This window comes from Zonotrichia leucophrys, chromosome 3 (assembly GCF_028769735.1).
Source record: "Zonotrichia leucophrys gambelii isolate GWCS_2022_RI chromosome 3, RI_Zleu_2.0, whole genome shotgun sequence".
Classification (NCBI taxonomy): Eukaryota; Metazoa; Chordata; class Aves; order Passeriformes; family Passerellidae; genus Zonotrichia; species Zonotrichia leucophrys.
The window spans coordinates 44,222,940-44,241,278 of NC_088172.1; the positions used below are offsets into that span (position 1 = coordinate 44,222,940).

General features: G+C 37.9%; 1 protein-coding gene across 1 annotated transcript in view; it reads right to left on the reverse strand.

Moving 5' to 3' along the window:
* The window catches only part of TRDN (triadin), a 223,354-nt gene that overhangs the window by 75,446 nt on the left and 129,569 nt on the right, over positions 1-18,339 (reverse strand). Inside the window, 3 exon segments of the mRNA XM_064707176.1 lie at positions 9,733-9,786; positions 12,990-13,033; positions 16,117-16,162. Of these exon segments, the coding sequence (XP_064563246.1) occupies positions 9,733-9,786; positions 12,990-13,033; positions 16,117-16,162 (144 nt within the window).

Below are 18,339 nucleotides of genomic sequence, written 5' to 3' on the forward strand. Positions count from 1 at the left end.
GAAATTTCAGGTGATTCATGTCCTGATATTTGAATAGAATGAACTGAAAACTTTTATTGCATGAGCCATAAACTGCAGGAAATTTCAGACTTAGATCTTTCCTGGTTGCAAAAAGTTATCATTCCTTGATGTCAATGTCTTATTCTTTACTTTTTTTGTACTTTCAGTAGTTAATATGACATATGAAAGGATATTGCCAGCTGTAAACACATCAGACATTTGCCATGGCCTTTGTCATTATTTTTATATTTAATCATTTTTGCATGTATCTGCGATTGTACAGCATATTTTTATTCAGGGAAGTTTTGCTGGTAATATAGTATTTTTCTACCATGCATGGAATTGAGATTTGATTTAGTTTGACATTTTACCATCTTTATTTGCTCTGATGCTTTAAACAAATGGCTTTTATTGTTTATGAAAACTGGCAAAGTTTTGTATAAAATGCTCATAAAGCCATACAAATGTGGTTTTTGCTTCATTACTAGTGACATACTCCTAGGCAATTCAGAGTAGGTGGAAGAGAGAAGAAAACCTGAACCTTCCTCTGTAGCCCTTCCCTAAGCCACATTATTCCCTAAAGGAAAAACAGTGCTGAAAAGCATCTAGGCTGGCAAATTTGCTGAGGTGTATTTTAATTTTTAGTTCCAGAATAGACAGTCACAAAGTGTGACCCTCTGCCACCTGACAGGAAGTAACAGTTGATTTCCTGTCATAATTTATGTAGGAATGAGCGCGTGACAGTGGTCACAGGGGTCTTAGGATGAGGGAAGAGACGAGGATTTGACTCCATGTTTCAGAAGGCTTGATTTTTTATTTTATGATATATATTACATTAAAACTATACTAAAAGAATAGAAGAAAAGATTTCATCTCAGAAGGCTAGCTAAGCTAAGAATAGAAAGGAAAGAATGATAACAAAGGTTTGTGGCTCGGACACTGTGTCAAAGCCAGCTGGGCTGTGATTGGCCATTAATTCCAAACATCCACATGAGACCAATCACAGACCCACCCGTTGTATTCCACAACAGCAGATAATCATTGTTTACATTTTGTCCCTGAGGCTTCTCAGCTTCTCAGGAGGAAAAAAATCCTAAGGAAAGATTTCTTATAAAAAGATGTCTGTGACAATAAGTGTTTCTGTGAACTTGTTATTTCCTAGTTCAGATAAAGCATTCATGTCCAAGAATGGTTCAGGAAAACAAAAATTGTATTGGGAATGACACCGATTGGAAAAGTTTAAATAAATGCATTCAAAGTGGATATGAAAAAAATATGCTGTTGTGTGGGATGCATCACATGTTAATTAACCAACACCATTTTGTTTGCACTCAGTAGCTGAATAAAAATGGTGCTTTCTGTAGTTTTGTTTATCTTTCACCACAAATATTTCAGTGAAGCCTGTTGTCATATTCTATGCAGTGTCTTAAATACTTAAATTCTTAGCAGAAAGTTAGCTTAGTCTTTTGGTTTTGTAATCTTGGTTTTATAGACTATGCATAAAACTTCTCGGAACTTCATATCATGTTGGTTAATTAAAACCAAGTAAGACAGAGATGTAAAGCTCTCCAAGTTATCCTGTCATTAAGAATATTACAAACATAACCATTTATCTAAAGAGAAGATCCCTTTAGTCCCTTCTGCTGACGGGAAATGTTGCAATATGTGTGCAACTGTGTTGTTAGACCTGAGATAATCCACATGAGAAATTGTGGCATCAAACTAATATGCATGTGTCATATTAACTACTTGAAAGTACAACAAAAAGTGAAAAATAAGACATTGACATCAAGGAATGGTAACTTTTTCCTGTTCTCCTGCTCCCAAGCAGTATGTGTTCTTCTATATTTCACTGCTATTCTTATTTTCTTGCTCATTGTAGAAAACCTCACCACTGTTTTATGCTTTGATTTATAAAGATCATGAGCTGTACAAATACATTTCTTTCTGGAATAAGAACACACCAAGGAAACCTCTTACATCATGAAATCATGACACACATATATTCACTCCTCTGTATCCTCTATATATAATCATCTTTTGAGGAAGGAAACAGTTTTTCCAATGGATTTTTGTGAAGAAAAGGAAAGCAGGTGACAGTTCGCTGTATCAGTATCTTTGTCAGAAATCTACTACCTTTTTGGGAAATATCTGACAAAAATTTTGTGCAAAGAAAAGAAAGAAAAGCTTGGATGAAATACAACTGCATTTAGTTCCATCTATTTAGTCTGAGGCTTTTCATCACAGGCAGAAAGCAATGGCATCAAAACTGTCCATCATAAATTGTTGGTGTAATATAAGCACATATATTACAGAAAGGTCTAATCCACACCACTGCTCCCCTGCAAATCAAGAACCATTTTCATAATGATCACAGTGAACTGGATGAGGCCCATTTATTCCCATTCTCGCAAAGTGAAGTTGGTACCAATTCCAAAACATTAATGCCTGGAAAGATAATTCTATCTGTAGTGTATGTGATAGCCTGGATTCAACAAAGCTTAAGCATGCCCTTGAATGCTTTGCTAGGCGACTCGCCTGGTGGGTGTGGGAAAGGCTGTGGATGTTGTCTATTTGGGCTTCAGCAGGGCCTTTGACACCGTCTCCCACAGCACACTGCTGGAAAAGCTGGCAGCCCATGGCTTGGACAAGAGCACTCTGCGCTGGGTTAGGAACTGGCTGGATGGCTGGGCCCAGAGAGTGATGGTGAATGGTGCTGCACCCAGCTGGGGCCAGTCACCAGGGGTGTCCTCAGGGGTCTGTGCTGGGGCCAGTTCTGTTTAGTATTTTTATTGATGACATGGATGAGGGTATTGAGTCTTTCATTGGGAAATTTGCAGATGACACTAAGCTGTGAGGGTGTGCTGATTTGTTGGGAGGAAGGAGGGCTCTGCAAAGAGACCTGGAATGGTTGGATGGATGGGCAGAGTCCAAAAATATTAAGTTTAATGAGTCCAAGTGCTGAGTCCTGCATTTTGGCCACAATAGCCCCCTGCAATGTTATAGGCTGGGGACGGTGTGTCTGGACAGTGCTCAGGCAGAAAGGGACCTGGGGGCGCTGGTGACAGCTGGCTGAAAATGAGTCAGCAGTGTGCCCTGGTGGCCAAGATGGCCAACAGCTCCTGGTCTGTGTCAGGAACAGTGTGGACAGCAGGACCACATTAGAGGATGGAGGGATTAGAGGGACGTCATTCTCCCCCTGTACTTGGCACTGGTGAGGCCACATCTTGAGTGCTATGCCCAGTTCTGGGCCCTCAGTTTGGGGAGGACATTGAGACGCTCGAGTGCATCCAGAGAAGGCAACGAGGCTGGTGAGGGGTTTGGGGCACAAGGCCTGTGAGGAACTGAGGGAGCTGGGGATGTTTAGCCTGGAGAAAAGGAGACTCAGGGGTGACCTTATCGCTCTCTGCAACTCCCTGAAAGGCGGCTGTAGTCAGGTGGGAGTTGGTCTCTTTCACCAGGCAACAACTGATAGAACCGGAGGACATAGTCTTGAGCTGTGCCAAGGCAAATATAGGTTGGACATTACGAAAAAGTTTTTATGGAAAGAGTGATAAAGTACTGGAATGGTCTGCCAGGGGAGGAGGTAGAGTTACCATTCCTGGATGTGTTTAAAAAAAGATTGGATGTGGTGCCATGGTCTAGTTGAGGTGCTAGGGGATGGGTTGGAAGTGATGATCTTGAAGGTCTCTTGAAACCTAGTCATTTCATTCTGTGAATTGTGGGATTCTGTGAACTCAAGATGAAGTTAAAGATATGTTAAATCCTTGTTGAAATTGGGCCCAATTCTAACGAAAAGTCTACTCAAATAATTGAACAAGTTCAGGGCTATGAAAGTTTGCCAACATTAGAACAAAGCACCTTAAAATGTCTTTTCTGTAAAGAGTGGACGGAATTCTAGAATCCTTTTAGCTCTGACTTTTTAATTGCACTTAATTTGACTCTCTTTTGGTGATGTTATTGTTACTTTCATGTATGAATAAAAATAATTTTTGTAGTTAACTTGCTCCCCCTGCCTTGCTCTTAAAGTAGAGCTGTCTTGGTGTTAGCAATACAAAAGTACTTTGATACATAGCAAATATTTGGTGACAAAAAAGGAAACAAGACTGCATTTACAGTACAAGTGTCTTCACACACACTGTGATCTGAAAGGAAATACTGAAAATTATATTAACTCTATAGTTTCCTGAAACAGAGAATACTCTAAGGAAAGCATAAGTGCAAAATAATGTGCCAAGCTATGAGACTGGGAATTTCAACATCCTAGTAAAAGCAGAAAAAAATATCATGAATTTTAGGCCATTTACTCAAAAACATTTTAAAGAATTGGTGAATTAAAACTGGATTTCAGATTAGAAAGCTTAGTGTAAAATAAGCTATTTCATGCTCTATTTAAATAAATCCTGTGCCTAAAGAATTCATGGTTGTAAAGTAAAATCTTCTAACGTCAGAAAATTCTTCCCCTTACAGGGCATCATCTATTGTGACTTAAGTAAAGAATTCATTTTTCCTTTACCATTCAGAGTCGGATAATGGCTCAGCTTACATAATCCTGTGGACAATTTAAGACATCATGTTCTGTAATATTTTCTCAGACTTCAACTGGGATGAAAATGTCAGTGGGTTGAAATGATTTGTGGAATACATCTCCATCCACATAATGGAATCCTGCAGATATTAAGTGGCTGAGTGATGGACTACTGCAGCAGCAACAAGGTTTTAGCTACTGAGGGTGCAGTGCATTCCTGGCAGACCAGGAGCAAAGGCTTCAATAACTTCCTAGCAGAGCAGCTTTGAGGCTTCAATAAAGCCTAGTGGAAGCCCCCTGGAGAACCCAGTTCTCCTGTCTTTTGGCACATTGCAGATAATCTCCATCTACTGCACAAAAACAGGCACGCCTGGAACCATCCCTTTGAAACCAGAAAGAAAATTACTAAAAGATATTATACTTACCTTCCCAAAAAGCTAAGGTGGGACAGAGGAAGAATTATGCTAAAATGGACTGAAAAGAAAGCTTTGGTCATTCAGAAGGACTGCAGAATGATCCTGGATCTAAATCCAAAGACCCTGACCAGCAGTATTAATACAGGTAGGGCTTCATTATTTTGTTTGCTACTGCATAAACACCTGCTATCTGAGTGAAGATTTATTTTGTACAGAAATAAACTGCAAAGCTTGTCCTTCTGCATTCAGTAAGTTAGGTCTAACATTTTTCACCAAAAAGATCGACTGTAAACCCAGAATATAAACCCTGAGAATGGCTGTGCTTATGTTCTGAAAAAATCTGAGAAGGTTAACTTCAGGAAACAGAAAATTGAACTGTCTAGTCCAGCTACCAGAATAATTTTCTTGGTAACATCAGTACGACAGAAATACATGCAGAGATGCTTTCACCCAGGTGCAGTGGCTGCTTATGAAGAGAAATTTCAGGGCACACAGAGGCCCTCAAACATAATATCCTGAAGAAAATGCAGGATGGAAAACTTGACTATGTTCCTACAGAGAGAGATAGGTGCCTTTTCCTTTCTCCAAAAGTACTTACAGGGGTGTATAACATAAATTTGACCCTGATTTTTGAAGTCTCTCATCTTGGGCTGACTACACATATCTACACAAAATGGGAATACATAATTTGATGGATGATGCAGGGGATGTGGTGCTGTGAGTAAAATACATCCCTTGCATGTGACTTGAATCTGAGAAACTTGACAAACAATCATGATTAAGTTTGCCTGTTTCACTCTGTTGCTAAATTATGCCATAGAATTGCTGAATTTTATTAATCTTCTGTAACATATGGGTTTAGCTTTCTATATACTTGTGTTCTACAGGTGATAATTAAAAGATAATCAATAATCCAGCTCCTTGATAAAACTTTTCTACATTTCAGACATACCTACTGCGCCATAAACTTCTGGGTTCCCTTTTCATGTGGAATAAAAGCTGGTTATACTATATGGCAATAGTTTTCCTGCTACCATTTTGATTACAATCATTTATCTTGAACCAAGAGTTAAAATAACTTCTCTGCTAAGTAGATAGTGCCCGTTACCAATAAAACCAGTAGTTCTTCCTGCTTTGGACAGAGGGATCTCAACTATACAACCCATCCTCTAACCAAGTTTTTCAGTATAGCCTGCATTTTAATATTCTGTACTTATCCCATGGACCCATTTCCAACATTATTTCATACAAAATGTCCTCTTTCTACTTCTTACAGTGAAAAGATTGGCCTAATAAAGTAGTAGTAGCTCTGGTACAACTGGCTGTCAGTTTGGGAGATTGGATGCAGCAGACATCTGAGCACTTAAAATTAGCTATTGTATGTCATATTTATTTTATTCTTTCTGCATCCAGACAAAATTTTATTGATTTTCAAGAGGGAAACTTTGCTTAAAAAGAGTTTCTGTTATGAACCCAAAGCAAGTGATGAATAAGATATTTTTTGCATGTGTGTGGAGAGAAAGATGGGGAAAATTAGGCATTAAGACCCAGTAATTAGGCAGTTAAGTGACAGTACAAAATCTGTTAAACATACTGTAAAATTAATTAAAAATTTCAAGATTATTCCAGGGAAATTCTAAGCAGCAATTAGGATTTAATTTTTGTAGTGTTGAAAAGAGTTAGAACTGGTTTTCAAATCAGGCAAATTATCAGGGGAAAGCACTGTCATTGGTGCTTAGAGGAGGTGCAGGAGTCTTGCCTATGAAGGAGGCCATCTCCTGAGAGGGACTCAGAGATGAGCTGCTCCCATCCCTCTCCCTATGGTATGGGAGTGCCACTAACCAGTGGCACTGAGGCTCCTCACTGCCTGCCAGGGAATAGTTAGCCTAAATTAGGAAATTTAGCTGGAAATGCTCCCTGCATGGTTTGAGTCTGTGCTCTCTGCCCTGTCCTGCACCTCCATGTGCTAGCTTTTTCCACAGTAACAAAACAGACTCTGCAAATTTACTAAACTGAGGTGTGATGACTCTGCCCCACCCAGTAGAATTAGCTGCAGCTGTGGGGCATGGTTAAGATTGAGGTGTGAACCTCCAGTGGGATGGGAATAAGAGGCAGATTTCCCTTCTAGCTGCTCACCACCTACTACCCCAGCTCTAAGAAATCCTTCAGAGAGAGCCTGCTGGGCCCAGCACACAAGGGGTTCCTGAGGAAATCCTGTGAAAGAATCCTGTGCCACTCCTCAGGGCAAAGGGACGGACTGAGGTTTTGTAAGGGTGGGTCACTCTCAGACCTGTTGTGCTGGCACAGCTGGGGGGACAACACACTGTGCAGAAAAAATGGAGGGGATGACTGCAGGATTTAGAATGGGAACAACTTAAAACAGGGTTACTGAGGAAGACGTGTACCAAAACATCTTCAACACTGATTTTTCCCATTAGAATAGCATCAATTGCTTATATCTAAGAAATTGTCCTGCTTTACAGCTAAATATTGGGATCTCAAGCCCAGTTTCTGATGACTACCAGAGAGGTGATTTTTTTCCAGTTAGAGGAATCTGGAAATGCTTGAAAATATCCATTTTCAAAATTAAGTGATGGAAATGTATTGAGGCTGGATTCCTAGAGCAGCTGTCATCTTACAGATCCAGAAGTTCTCATAGACTTCCAAACACCATATTCCCTTTCTTTGTGTTCTCTGTATACATGTAGGGAGATTAAAATAATGTATGTTGAATTAGGCAGGGATTTCTCAACCAGTGACATTAGGATCAGGAACATATGTGATGTAGATGCACTGCGAGATGACCAGCTGTGCTCTCAGTCTGTTCAATCTGTTAAGAGGAATAAACCTTGAGCTTTAGGCATTCTTGAGTACAGGTTGTGATGTAATAAGATATGTGGAAGAAAATGAAATATGAAATTGGATAATGTATTTAATTTACTGTGCTAATAGGAAGCAGTCTACTTATGATGTTGCCAAACAAGCATATTTCATATTTTGCCATGGTGAGTTATTCTGGTGGTAAATTAATTTTCAGAGAACTGGAGGGGGAAGCTAAAATGCAGACCTCAAAACCTACTGCCCTTTATAATTTTTAAGGCAAACTAGATATTTAGAAATGTGTCAGAACAGACAAATTTATTTTATTTTTCCATGAGAAGCCATGCCAAGTTTCCCCCTTTTCTTTTTCTTAAGCAGATTACTGTCATCACCATTCTTGCCAACAAGCAGACTCATTGGAATATTTTTCAAACATGAACACAAATATTGGATGCAAGCAGGTGGAATGAATTAATTATAAGCATGTGGTTCTAACATCACGATTTCTACAGAGTACTGTTGAGACTTCTAAGGGTCTGGCTATACAACACACTGTGGCAACAAAGCTGCTTTAAGAAATTATCAGTGACATGAATGTAAATGTTTGTGGAGCCAGCCTCACTGACAGGCTGAACACTCTGCCACACACACATTCCTTGCGCAGCTTTCAGCTGTAAGCCATGATTGTTTGCACTGCTCCCCCTGTTGTGTTAGCAGAGGTAAATGTGGTGTCAAACACAGCAGGCAGGGATGGGAAGAACTGGTGGGGAAATGGTGCTTCCCAGGCCAGTGTCACACAGAGCATGGCACAGCCACACAGTGTGTGCTGCAATAGCCCACATCCTCTGGGATTCCAGGCTATTAGTCCTTCTGTGGTAGAGACAACTGCAGGTCTTCCTGGCTTGCACTGATCCTTCACCAATTCCCAGTCACCCCTACTGATGCAAGACATTATTCCCTTTTTTGGTGGAGGAGAGCTCTGAGATAGACTACTGAAACAGCCTGAATTAGAGAAAGCCAGAAAATAATCTTAAAGGAAAAAAAAAAAAAAGCAGCTGTCTCAGATCCATACAGCGGGATCAGCTGGAGGCAAGAAGCAGCAGGGGAAGTGTGGGCTGGCCACTGCTGGGATGCCAACACCAGGCACAGCTCAATGGCACAGTCTGGTGCAGCACCAGCTATCCTGCTTTAGACTAGAATAATATTATGGCTTTATACTCTCCACACTTTCATATTGGAATTCCTGAGGGGTTTTTTGATAGTTAATATAAAATGTAGTCAAACTACAAATATAATGACTATTCAGGTTGTTATTCATTATATTGGGTTTTATTTAATTAAGAAGAAATGAGATAAGGCATTTTTAAAGATGAGTGCGAAGCAGATGGGATAATAAATAAATAAAAAATATTAGATTTTTGCAATCCAATCTAAATTCAGATAGGAATTTCTGCCATTATTTGTTTAAAAAAGTTTGCTTGTCTTTTCAGTGCATATTTATGATTATCCAGGAGCTCCATTTGTCAACCTACTGTGAGATCAGCACTTTTAAATACCAGGTTCCCTTCTCAAAGGCTTTGAATACAGCTTCACACAGAAAATAATTTCTATAAATATTGCTTTTAAAATCAGACTTTACATTCTTTTTTTATTTTTAATTTTTTTATCTCAGGCCCTATAGAATGGCTCAATATAGCACCTCAAAGCTGCCATGGGAGGACAAGAAGTAAACATAATGTTAGAAATCAGTGCTAAATACTTTTTTTCTTAGCAAATATTTCACATACACATATTTGCTTTTTTCTTAGCAAATGATTTTCACAATGATTTAGAGCAAAACATGCAAAAAAATCATCCCAAAAACTGACAAGAACCATTGGTTTATGTGCAATCCAGCAGATGGTGCTGTGATGCAATAAACTGGTTCACAAGTACAAGAAATTGCATGCAAACATTTTTCTTCTTTACCTGGTGCTGCTGTTTTTTTGATGGCTGGGTTGGCTGCAGGAGCTTTTGCTGGCTCTTAAAAAATAAAAAAAAATTAAATTAACCATTTATTACAAAGCATAGTATTTTAAAAACCCCACAGAAATCCGAGGAAAGGCTTCCAGGAACAAATTTTTTAACTGAAGAGTTAAACAAAGAAATTACCAAAGGGAGAAAGGCCGAGTTGTCTTCAATAAACTCAAAGGCAGCAACAGAATAACCAGCTGAAGGGCTAGCAAACTCTGGTTGTTAGGCATTGAATCCCTTCTTTCAGCTTTTCTGCTCTCTAGTTGGCCAAGCAGAGGAAAGAAGGCATGCAGGGGTTCCAGCACGGCCTTGCCCCTCAGGCAGCAGCTGTGTGCTGAGAGCCTCTTGCAGCGAGGAGAGCAGAAGGTCCTGAGCCAGCCTCTGGCAGCTGCTGAGGATTCACCCTTGTGCATCCAGTAGTGGTAGCTCAGGGGATCCCACAGCTATTCACAGTGGCATCCTTTCCCCTAGTCTGAAACTGGCCCTGCTTAGAAGAGATGAAATTGGGCTGCTTCAGCAAAGCACATCCGCTGAGTTGGCTATACCTGGAATATCCCTCCATTCTGAAAAATGGAGAAGCATTAGGAGAATGCCTTCATGTTTGATCCTGCAATTGAAAGAGCAATTGCTGTATTCTCCTAGCAGAGAAATGTGCCCTGTCTGGCCATTTAACTGCTCTTGATCTTTTCATGAAGCATTTGCATTATACTGTCTTTGTTTGTAGAGTGTGTCCTTGCAGAATGAAGGTCCTGATGATGAATGGTGTGTCCATCCCCATGTGGATTTGGGGAATCTTCACCCCATACAGAAGAACATAAGTAACCTACTACCTAAGTAACCTACTAGATTTATTCACTCTTTATTAGTATTCTGTTAATTGCTTTTATCCTCAGGAACTACCAAAACAAACTGTACTTAAACCACAATAGTTCAACAAATATCCATAAGCTAAACTTTACCAATGGACATAAAAGATGTTTTTGTATCAACTAGAAGGTTCTTTAAATTAAAATTCACATTTTCATATCTCGAGAGGAAATAACTAATAATGTTAATCACAGGCTGAATTATAGAATGCCAAAAAATGTTAGTTAATCCTGCACATCTGTCACTGTATTATTACAATGAAAAAGAACATGGCTAAATCAGGAATGTAATTTTGAGTCCTTCCCCTCCAGTCTTTTGAGAAGTTCATAAAAGATGCATCAGATTGTCTTGTGAAATGGAATGAAAACAAAATATAGTTTGCATGTGCAATGTGGACTGCTTTATTTCCATCCACTTAAAAGCCCAGAGCTGATAATTATATCCTAACTTAGTTATTATCACAGCATTGTAATTATTTGGGGTGCTCACCCCTCCTTCAGGCAAATTTGTAGAAGACCTTGAAGAAGAATTTACTCGGTATCCCTTTTCTGAGTGCCTGTTTTTGCACAAGAGGTCCAACACACATGTTCTACAAGTGTCAAATGGACCTAACACAAAATAGCAAGACTTTCCTTTATCCTCTTCTGAGTTCTTGGCTAGAATATGCTTGACATTGAATTTTTGTAAAGCTTTTTTTAAAACATCTGTGAAAAAAACCCCTAAGAATTCTTTGTGTTATACCAAGATTTTGATTTTAAATATTTAGTATCTGAGAAACTAAAATAATTTTGAGAAAAAAAAATTAAGGATATATTTGACTAAAAAATTCTGTAATTTATTTAATTTTTGTATAGTTTTTAAGAAGCATTGGAACAAAAGTGCAAAAGTTTAAAATGGCTTTTGCAAGCATACTATTTCCAGTTTGCTGTTCACAAATTATTTAAGTGCTAATGATTCTGCATCTTTATATGAGTTACTTTCAGATGGAAATTTCACTAATGTGGCAGAGATAGGAAATTTTGCTATGAGAGCGGCTGTGGAATTCTCCCACATGAAAGGAATCACAGAATGGTTTGGGTTGAAATGGACCTTAAATATTATCTCATTTCAAACCCCCTGCCAGGCAGGGACACCTCCCATGAGACCAGGTTGCTTAAACTCCACCCAGCCTGGCCTTGAGCACTTCCAGGGAAGGGACATCCATCCATCTCTGTGGAACCTCACCACCGTCACAGTGAAGAATTTCTCCCTAATATCCAATTTAAACCTACTCTCAGTTTAAAGCCATTACCTCTTGTCCTGTCATTGCATACCCTTGTGAGAAGTCCCTCTCCAGCTCTCCTGCAGGTTCCACTGAGGCTGCTCTGAGGAATTATGTCTCCAAATTAATAGGTAATTTAGGACTGCTTGAAAACAGGTTCTTATTTCTCTAACAGGACATTACTTGTAGAGTAAGTGTATGAAATGTTTTGCAAAATATTTCTGCAAAATTTGCATAAGAACACAAAGTATAAGCTTTTTTTTTTTTTCATTTCCAAAAGAAATCTTTTAATAAATTGCTGCAAAACTGAGGATGGCAGGAGATTGTTCTGCCACAGAAGTCATGAAAGTTCATACATGGAAGTGAGAGTCAGTGCACTCTTTAATTGTGAATTTGAATCAGATTTTGAAGCCCCATATTTTTCCTAAATTTTTATATGCTGAACTTTCAGAACAGAATACTGAGTAGATGACGTCTTACCAAAGATACTGTCTTACTGTCCTTACTCTGTTGAGGCATTGGCACTTGAAATTTGCAGAAAAGGAAGATGTAGCACTTCCCTTTTAAATGATGCAAAGTTCTCAGAGCATTTTTTGGCTGTTTTTCAGAAGAGCACAATTCCCATCTCTTTTCAGCTCCAGAGGTTTCTCTGTTGGAACCAGAGCTACCTAGACAGGCAGTACCCTTGTTTTGCATTTGTGAAGATAAATTTGGTCTTCCTCAGCATGTTCAACTCTGAGCCTTACCAGCCTACTTATGAAAATTGCTGCCACTGAGATCACATTCAGCTGAGACCTCAATTTGACATTTCTTCCCCTATGAAACCTTTGTTTTTGAAGATAGTGATAGGAAAGAGGGGAAGGCAAAACTGTCAGTCACAAAGAGGAGTGTGCAGTTAGAAGCAGGATAAGAACGGATTAAGAAAGTAGGAGGCAGCTGAAGTGTAAACATGTCATTTTTCAATTATAAATGGTGTAGCTACTTTCTTCTTTGTCTTTTCAACAACTCAATAAATATTATTTTTGGAATAATGAAATGAACTTTTGAAACTGCAAGGCATATAAAAGAGATAGTAGTTTCTTACTTTTGAGTTCTTTGGATACAGCAGCTTCTTTTTTATCTGTAAGAGAAAAAAAATGCAAATACATACGCATAAAAACACAGTAAGAATAAAGGTATACAGAAAACTGCAGCGTGTGCGTTAGAGGTGAAACAGTTTATTTGCTATAAAATACATTGCAATGATACAGTGATTCATTCCACCTCTGTTTGTTCCATGGAACAGTGGCACTAATTTAACCCTAAGGGTAAATACAGGAAAGCCTGTGTGACCCTAAACACTTTTGTTTAATTTTTGTATGGTAATCTGTGGGGTTTGACATGTGGCTGAGTTACCATGGCTTACATGCAGCGTCTGAGCTATGGTTGCTCACCATGAGCATGTGGTCAGGCTGCAGGAACAAAAGGGAGGATGTGCTACCAGCCTGAGAACAGAGATGTAATAAAAGGCACTCTCCCTGCAGTTGTGGATCACACAGCTGAGGCCTACTTTAGAAGATTTTACACTTAACACCTTTTGAACTTAGAGTAACTCAGCCCTAAATATGGTCCATGTAAGAGCAGACGAAGTTCCTCCCTGGTTGACTTGAACAAAATTGAAATTACTTAGCTGAATCAAAATGCAGCATGGCCAAGCAATCTACCAGAAATACTTAAATAGGCTGTTCAGTCTCACCTAAGGTAGGATTTTTGTGTAAACATTTTCAGGACTTTTTTTTCTGATTGCCGAGAGATTTGGAATCTTTACTGGGGTGATATAAGTATGCAGAAATATGCAGAGATAGCTTCACTCTGCATTATAATTTTTGGTGCTATTCTACCTCAGGGCTTTTAACTAGGTACAAAATTACCCATTTTTAGAAACATTCTTGGTGCTTCACATAGCTTTTTCACTAGTCTCACCTGTGCAACCAAGAAATTGCTCATGGGGATCTTGTGAGACAGGAGCAAAGGCATGCATAGAGCAGCGGTAGAAGATGCTCCTCTGGATGGTTACAAGGAAACCAATGCCATCTCTAATTAACTATAGTGTATCTGGAATATAGGCAGGATAATTCTTCTGTCCACAACATATATGAATGATGAATGAATTGTGTTCTTAAACACTAATATGAGAAATACTTCAGGGTAGAAACTGTCAAATTAAATTGCTTGCAAATCCAAGACTATCCCATTACTGCTAATAATACAAAGTTGTTTCTTTTTCTGTTGCTTTCTAAATTGCTGTGGAGAAGTTGATACAAGATAAGGTAATGCAAATGACTGCCAAGTAGTCTAATAATCTTGAAAAATTTGGAAGAAAATATATTTCTACTTGGGTGATATGTTACTCTGAACTGAAATATTTCTGGGTTAATCCTCTGCTTCCGCTAACTCTCTGTGAAAGCATGTTCTGCAGGCATTACTTCAAAGTATGATAATTACCACATTTGGATGAAATTAATCATGAAGCAGCTTCCAGCCATGTTATCTGGCTAAGGAGCCTATTGAAGTCTTCAAGAAGTGCCTATTAGTTGCCAGATATGGAAATTTCAAAAGGTACATATTGCAATGATATGAATCATTTATCACAATAATCTTCCATTGCTGGAGGTTATAAAAAAATAAATAAATTGACAGCACCATTTACAATAACAGACTGGATCTAAATAAAACCTTCAAGTTATTTCCTTTTTCATTTAAGTTGCCATTTATTAGGGCAACATACTTTCATATATTTTAAACCCATAATTTATTTTGAAAGAATCAATGTGTTTTCCCATCATCTGAAATACATAGCATATAGTAAATAGCTGGACAATTTTTCCCTTAAGAAAATCTTATAATTTGTGGGGGTTGTGTATTTTTGTTTGTTTGTTTTTAAAGTGAAGAAAAATTACCAATACCTGATTCCAACAGCACATATTAATATCAAAATGTAAATAGTGTTAGGATATTCTTTTCAAGCCAAGGTCTCACTTTTGACTTCTAAAGCTGTATTTATCCAGCTAGGCTGTAGTGGTTAACAGAAAATTTTCCAGAGGAGGTTGTGTATGACTTTGAACCATGGAAGTACCTTTGAAGGTGTATACAGCAATTGCATCTACACACTTCAATGAAATAAATCACCAAGTTGCAAAGAAACAAACAACTGGTAGATCTTGCAGAAGGAAGGACAGCTGATCAGGACTTCTGAAGTCCCTAAATATGCTTACCTGCTATAAGGCACAATTGACACATAGCTTATCAACTCCATGGAAAACAGTACCAAAAATGAATTGACCAATAAGTTATACTGGTGCAATTTGAAACAGTGAGAAATTTTTCTCATTCATTTTACTTTGCACCAGTCTTGGGTTTAACTTTAAAGCTATGTGAGTGTGGTTGGGAGCATAGCTTATATAAAACCAGGTTTTAATAGTCATTATGTATTTTTCTTAAAAACAGCAGCAATATATTCTCTTGCTTCTTGGTAGGGTTTTTTTCATGTTCGTCAAGAAGAGGAATGGCCAAAAAACCCAATTTCTTCATAAAATTTTGAAGACACATGTGAAGACACATTTGATATTTAGGTCTTCTTAAAGGGCTCCAGTAAACCACGCAAATTCTGTGCAGTTCAAAGATTTGGGTACTTCTGACATCCCTATCAATTTCCTTTTCTTGAAAAAGCCTGCAACAGACTTTAAAAGGCTAAGCTGATAAAATAATTGATCATCTGTGGAACACTGCAAAACACCCTTTTTACAGTTGTTCTCTGGAGGTATTTGAAGACAATTGTATTCTGGTCTATATTCTTAAAAAGTAAACATGTTGTAAAAGCTCTCCTCAGGTGAATGAACAGGTTTTTCTTTTATTGACTCTTGTGAAAGACTCAAGTACAGTAATGCTTAAAATATTATTTTATTAAAAACCACCAAATATTTAAACAAATATGGTCTTTGTTCTTATCTCTACAGGCTATAACAATCAGTTTTGAATTCAAACTAGGAACAAGCATTTGGCAGCCAGCACAGATGTATCTCAGTAGAACAGCAAAATTGTATTTTATTTTTTTTCCTCTTTTTAGCACATAGCTCGATTTTTTCCTCAGGCCTCGATCAGCATTCGTTTGAAGTAAACTACCAGTACACATTAACTGCAAAAGACATCTAAACTACACATGGGGCAAGGAAAAAAATCCCTCTAAGCTTATACAGTGCCTTTCATGGCAGTGAGTCCCTAGGAGGTTTGTAATAAGCTATTAGACAAGGATGCCCCAGTGCTCTGGTACAGAGTTTGGTTGTTTGAGTTTAAAAAACTTCCAAAATGGAATATTTCAAACACCGCTATGAAGTGAATTTCAGATCTGGGGTTCACAAAACTTTTACAACTTTTTAACAATGGATTTATAATATAGTGTACATTGTACATTTCAGAACAGGAGATCTCCTCCGTGCAACCTATAATTTTGATAACTAAAAGGAAGTTCTGGGAAATTAATGAGTCTCAAATTGTATTCTGATGAAAGACTTCTCTGTGTCTTTTTTCCTAGAAATCTTTAATTCAAACATACCTAGGGGTATTAAGAAAACCTTAAAGTATTATACAGATAAATGAGTATATCAGAGACAGTATATTGATAGCTCAGATAATGATGTACCATGCTAAAATAGTAGCTAAATCCCTCCTAATTAGAAAAATTCTTGTATATGTTGTATCTAAAACAGCCTTTCTATTTGGAAGCTTAGAAAAGAACATGTTAGTAATATCAAATTTGCAAACAGAAAATAATTTCAACATCAGTGGGCAACCACAGTGTCCAAGTTGAACGGTGGCTAATATCCTAATCAAACGTGCTGTAACCCCATAGATTCTTCCTCTGCTGATCTGGATTAACCACCAAGACCCCAGGGAATTACCAGATGCTTCTGGAAGATATGATTCACTGAATCAAAAACTAAAGAAAAAATTAAGATGTTAAGCAGTTACTGAAGGAGTAATTCTCACCCAAAACCTTAGCTAACACTTTCAACTTCTGTTTTGTACCTGATGATCTCATACTAGAATGGACTTACTTAAACCCCGCTGACTGGCTAGTGGTCTGCACATACCCACAGAAAATAGGTTGTGTGATGAAAATGCCTCACACAACATGACCATAGTTCTCCAAGCAGAAAGTTCCTAGCGAGACTCACACATATCTTGCCTCATTTCTTGGTTCTATTGTTATTTTGACACAGGTATTCAATTCATCTAGTGATTAAAAGAGAATAAAAAGAAAAGATGGCAGAAAAATGAACAAACTTCAAGAATCAGAAATAATTGTTTTGAGAATAAAAATAATATTTTCCAGTGTTTTGAAGTCAAAACTCTGTTGGTTTTTCAGAAATAAAACCAAAAACTCCTGGCTGTTATTACCAACCAAAGCACAGTCAATCGAGTGCATGCTTTGGGAGATCGGTTCTGGCTTTGCAAGTACAATGCAAGAGCAGAGTTTTCATGACTTTGCATCTCACAAGTATGACAGCTAAGGTTCCCTCTGCTGCCCTGAGCAAGGGTTCACATGACTGGAAATAAAAATGATAGCAGGTGGCATCTGATGGCTGAGAACTTCCATCATGTGAATGGAAAACATAATTAAAGTCTCCTAGAAACCAGTCTCACTACTGCTCTCTACTCCCAAGCTAGCAGATGTACCAGAATTTGGAAACAATTTATTAAGTGGCACAATTTGCATCTAATGTGATTTACAGAGGTAAAAGAGGAACAGACACCGGATAGCTGAGCATTTTTCAAAATGAACTGCTGTTGAGCATATAGTAATTAAACAAGAATTGTCAAACCTTCTATTAAAATATACTGTGGTTTAATATTTTTTTTTCATTTACTTGGAGTTCTTAAAACTATTTTCCACAATATAGTATTGATTTCATCTAATATTCCAAGAATTCCCGGAAGTGTTCATTCTTGGGATGCCTTTAAGAATTTCTTATTAAGTTGCTTTTTAACTTATTTTTCATAATTTTTCATTAATTACATGGCATTATTGAAGTAATGTTTACTTTACCACATCTAAAAGCTTTTTAGAGTATTTTTAAATTTTGATTCCAGGCACTTCTGAAACTGTAGATGCCCACATGTAGGGGTATTATATCAGAGTAATTACACCTTTCTGGTGTAATGTGTCCATTTTACAATAAAGATTTTAAAAATCCCCTACTACATAGAAATAAAGAAATAATATTTCTTTCCTTACTAGACTTAAAAATCTATGAAGGCTCTATCAAAATTGCTCATGCTAATCTAGGATTAAAATCTTAGTATCACTGAACCCCTACAATTTGACAGAATAAAAGAGCTATTTAGAGATATCAACATTTCTCCCACATGCAAAGTTCTGTGGTTCGACCAACACT